Source organism: Echinops telfairi, unplaced genomic scaffold, assembly GCF_000313985.2.
Source record: "Echinops telfairi isolate 266 unplaced genomic scaffold, ASM31398v2 ScPeMD7_23;HRSCAF=83, whole genome shotgun sequence".
NCBI lineage: Eukaryota > Metazoa > Chordata > Mammalia > Afrosoricida > Tenrecidae > Echinops > Echinops telfairi.
Genome location: NW_022103920.1, coordinates 28,860,646 through 28,865,139, shown reverse-complemented (window position 1 = coordinate 28,865,139; position 4,494 = coordinate 28,860,646). Strand labels below are relative to the sequence as shown.

General features: G+C 45.3%; 1 protein-coding gene across 1 annotated transcript in view; it reads left to right on the top strand.

The window, feature by feature from the left end:
* Positions 1-1,075: 1,075 nt before the first annotated feature.
* Positions 1,076-4,494, top strand: part of CAV1 (caveolin 1) — a 6,923-nt gene continuing 3,504 nt past the window's right edge. The window contains exon 1 of the mRNA XM_013005932.2: positions 1,076-1,084. Coding sequence (XP_012861386.1) covers positions 1,076-1,084 — 9 coding nt within the window. The remainder of the gene's footprint in view (positions 1,085-4,494) is intronic.

The following is a 4,494-nucleotide window of genomic DNA, read 5'->3' as shown; positions in this document are numbered from 1 at the left end:
GGCTCCTTCAACTTTAAATAGCTGTGAATCTCCTGAAGCAACTGTGCTTTGGGCTGGTGTGAAATTTAAGAGATGCCTTCACACGTAATGAATGCGCATGTGGCAGAATTGTGTTGGGTTTGGTACCAAGTGTGAATACATACCAAAATTGACAATGAATGTTTTTGTTTTGTTTTTGTAATGTTTCCTCTAGATTTCCTCCCTCCAAACAGAGGTAGAAAACTTGTCCAAGGTCACCTTTTGAAGAGGGTCTCTCTTTGATTCATCCAGAGTGATATTTTAAGTCAATATGTACCTTTAATGTCAGAGATGCCTAGGAGAGGCCTAGTGAAATGAATGGGGTCAGCCGGGTAGAGCGAGGACAGTGGAAGCTTCTGGGAAGCAGTGTGGAGAGCAGGCCTGGCCAAAGGTCTGGGAATCAGGAAGTTCTAATTTCAGCTTTTCCACTGATTCACTTGAGACCTTTAGAATGTTTGTCCCAATGTAATCTCTCTGTGCCTCAGTTTCCTTATCTGCCAATGAGAGGGTGCGGGCCTTGGCGGGATGCCCAGGATTGTGAGACTGTACTGTGCAGGGCCGTAAAAATACAATCTGAACCCAAAATTCAAAACCAGCTAGTTACTAGATGCGCTGACAAAGTGAAAAGGTTAATGAGCATGGTTCCTTTAGTAATCAAAATGCCAAGGTCTTCAGGGGTGTATTCTTCTGTGTGAAATTTAAGGGGATAAGACGACTTCAAGCCTGGCTAGTTCTGGGTTGTGTGAGCAAGACAAACTCACCATTGGAGTAGAAGTAGTCCTAGCTTTGCCACTTGGCAGTTGTACCAACTTGGCCAATGTGTTAACCTCCTTGTTATTGTGAGGTGCCACGAAGTTGGTTCCAACTCCAAGCGACCCTGTGCACAACAGAATGAAACACTGCCAGCCCCTGCAGCATCCTCACAATTATGCCCATGCCTGAGACCATTGTAACAGCCACCGTGTCAAGCCATCGCACTGAGGGTCCTCCTTGTTTTCTCTGCCCCCTCTACTTTACCAAACATGATGCCTTTCTTCAGGGACTGCGCTCTCGTGACATGTCCCGAGTATGTAAGACCACAGTCTCCCCATCTTTGTCTCTCAGGAGCACTCTAGCCATGTTTTATCCAAGACAGGCCTCTTCGTCTTCTAACAGCACTCTGCTCTGTCAGATTCAAATAAAGGCATGTCTCCTGGAGGGTTTCTACTGGGTAGTGTTTTGTTCTGTTTGGTGTAGTCAGGGTCCCCATGAGGCAGAACTGTATGGGTGGCACCTAACAGCACCTTGGAGGGCAGTAGTGAAGCTGACCACAGAGAGAAGTCAGTCCTTTTGGGTCACTATGGTGGGGTTTGATCTCACAGCCACACTATGTTATGCAGTGGACAGGTTCTGTTATTACACTTGTGTACTAAAAAGTCATCCAGAGAAAGGGAATTATTGAATGCCACTATTTATGAAGCGCCTGCTATATGACGTTCTCTAAGCCCCACGCAGACAGCCCTGATGCCACCATAAGTTAAGCACTAGACTGCGAACCTCAAGGTTGGGGAATGGAACCGACCTGCCACTCCAAGAAAGGAGGCCCGGGAAGTCTGCTTCCATAGATTTATAGCTGCAGAAGCCCTATGGAACACTTCTCCTCTGCCCTGCAGAGAAACCTGAGTCAGAAAGGACGCCATTAATGGGAGTGGGAAGCCCCCTCTGAATGGCACTGGTGGCTCCGTAGTAAATTCTCACCTTGCAGGCAGGAAACCAAACCTCATGTGCAGCCACACCACCTACCTGGTATTGCAGCTGCCACACAGTTTGAGTAGAACGAGCTTCCAGATGAAGACAAACAGGGAAGAGAGGCCTAGGGACCCACGTCCAGAAAGTCAGCCAATGAAACCCGATGTCAAAGCCCTTACAACCTAGGGGTCACGATGACCCCATCACAGTGTGGACAGAGTCATCGTGAATCGGAGGCAACTTGGTGGAAGCTACTACAAGTCTCAGGTTACGAACTAAGGACTTTACATGAATTATAATATAGTTCTCTCTCTCTCTCTCTCTCTCACACACACACACACACCCTGTTTCTGTCACAGTTGAGAAAACTTCCCGCTGCCATTGTTTTTTTTTCCCTTTAACCTGCCTTACTTTCTTGTTCAGAGTTGCATCTAATTGGCTGTACTTTCGTATTCTTAATTTTTCAAGATTAAAATAGTAACTATTGGAATGGGTTTCCTTTGTCGTTGGTAGGTGCCATCAAGTTGGTGCCAGCTTCTAACGACCTGTGTACAGCAGAATGCAATCTCGCTTGTGCCTGCACTGTCTTCAACTGTTTCTGGGTTGGAGACCAATGTTGCTGCCACGGTGTCAGTCTGTCTCACGGAGGGTCTTCCTCTTTCCCGCTGCCCCTCCACGCTACCACGCATGGTGTCCTTTCCCAGGGGCTGGTCTCTTCTGACCACATGTCCAAAATAAATGAGATGAAATTATTCATAAACAAATAAATACACAGGTGTGGCTATGCATATGTTGTTGATGGAAGGTATTCCCAATGCATAGGTTGCTGGCCTTGCAAAAATTCTATCATGCCAACTCGGGCATCATTTCTGTCTCCAAAGTCACATTTTCCAGCCATCGATCCTTCTTTGCATTCCAATCATTAGTTCCAGTTATTAGTGCATGATCGATTCTAGATTTCCTAAATTCATACCAATCTTAAATTTTGCCATTCTCGGCCTTACTCGGTGTGTGTTTCCAGATGTTTCTGCCCATTTTGGAGTCACACCGTTTCAGCGACCAAAGGTCCCGGAGTGGTGGAGAGGGACTCCAGCCACATCAGTAAGATGAACGATCCACGGAGGAGCCAGGGCTTCTCCACTCACAATGCGAGTGCCGTCCCACCTGCGGGACTCCTCGTCCACTGTTCCACCATAATCCATAAGGTCTTCATTGACCATTTGTCTTCCAAGTAGATTGCCAGCTCCCTCTTCCTAGGTTCTCATGGTCTGCAAGCTCCGCTGCTGCCTATCCACCTTGAGCGAGCCTCCTGGTCCTGAAATACTGATGCCAGAGCTCCCAGCATCACCACAACCCAGAAGCTACCGGACCGTGGCAAGCTGACAGATGAGGGGTGGAATATATTTATAAAATATGCTACTTCTAAAGATTAAACAAATGCAACATTAACGATTGAGCATGCCACAGACTGCCAGAAGAACAAACAAATATGTTTTGGAAGAAGTAAAATCAGCATGCTCCTTAGAGGCAAAGATGGCAAGATTTTGTCTCGTGTACTTTAGACATATCATCAGAAGAGACCAGTCCCTGCAGCAGGACATCATGCTTGCTAACGTAGAGGGTTAATGAAAGGGAGGAAGACCCTCAAAGAGACAGATGGACATGGTGCTTACAGCAATGGGTTGAAACCTAATATATGGGAGGATGACACAGGGCTGGTCTGTTGTGTATAGGCTGCCCGTGAGTCGGAACGCACTTCACGGTGCCTAACAACACCAACTTGCATTCTGGTGATCAGGGACAGACCCAAGGGCATCTCACAACATATTGTTGGCTACTCCTGGAGAGCGTCTCAAAATTCACTTGAATGTTTAAGGAAAAATCATGTTCACTGGCAAAAGCAGCCACCCAGAACAATTTCCTTGAAGGTCGCTGGCAAAAGTATTTATGTTTATGCTTAGAAAAATATTGTTAAGAAGCCTTACACACCCTGATATGTTCCTAGATCTTGACAAAGGACTCATTTCGTCATAGCACTGTCATCATTCCATGTCCTATGGAAATGATCACAGTGAGAAGAAGGATGAAATTAATATTTTAAGGTGTGCTTTTATATGATGGAATACTACAATTGCCTTCTTGAAACTTTGATAACTATTTGCTCAAAGTGGTGTGGTATTTAGCAAATAACTGATATTACTTAGATCAGATTCAAAGTTCAACACCACTTCTTATATTTACCTGGATGATGTATTAATATTTCAAACCCTTTTTTCTTGGTCCGCAAGATGGGAATAACAAATAAAAAGTTGCTGTAAGTTCAATTAGAACAGTGGCTGATCCTAAGAACTCATCCACAAATATTAGTCATCCTTCCAGACATGGAAACAAGATTTCAAGCAGCCATACTCTAAAGAGCCCATTCTGTAGAGAAACAGGCCTCCTTCTCCATCCACCCGTGCTGCGGTGCTGCCTCGCCTCCATTAATGGTTAACCCTACTTTCTAATAAAAGTGGCAGACTCTCTCCCATTGGACATTCAAAACATACGTACCTTTCAAGGCTGAGTTGTGGACCATTGGCTATCGTTGGATTCCAGATTAAAGATGCCTGCTCGAGGTATTAGGTTTGACTTCTCCAATCTTCTTAGTAACAAGGCTATCTTTAAATTTTTTAAACTCCTACAACATCTTGAATCCGAGTGGAAGGCAAATCTGAGGCCCCTGTATTCTATAGCTTTGGGGAAGGG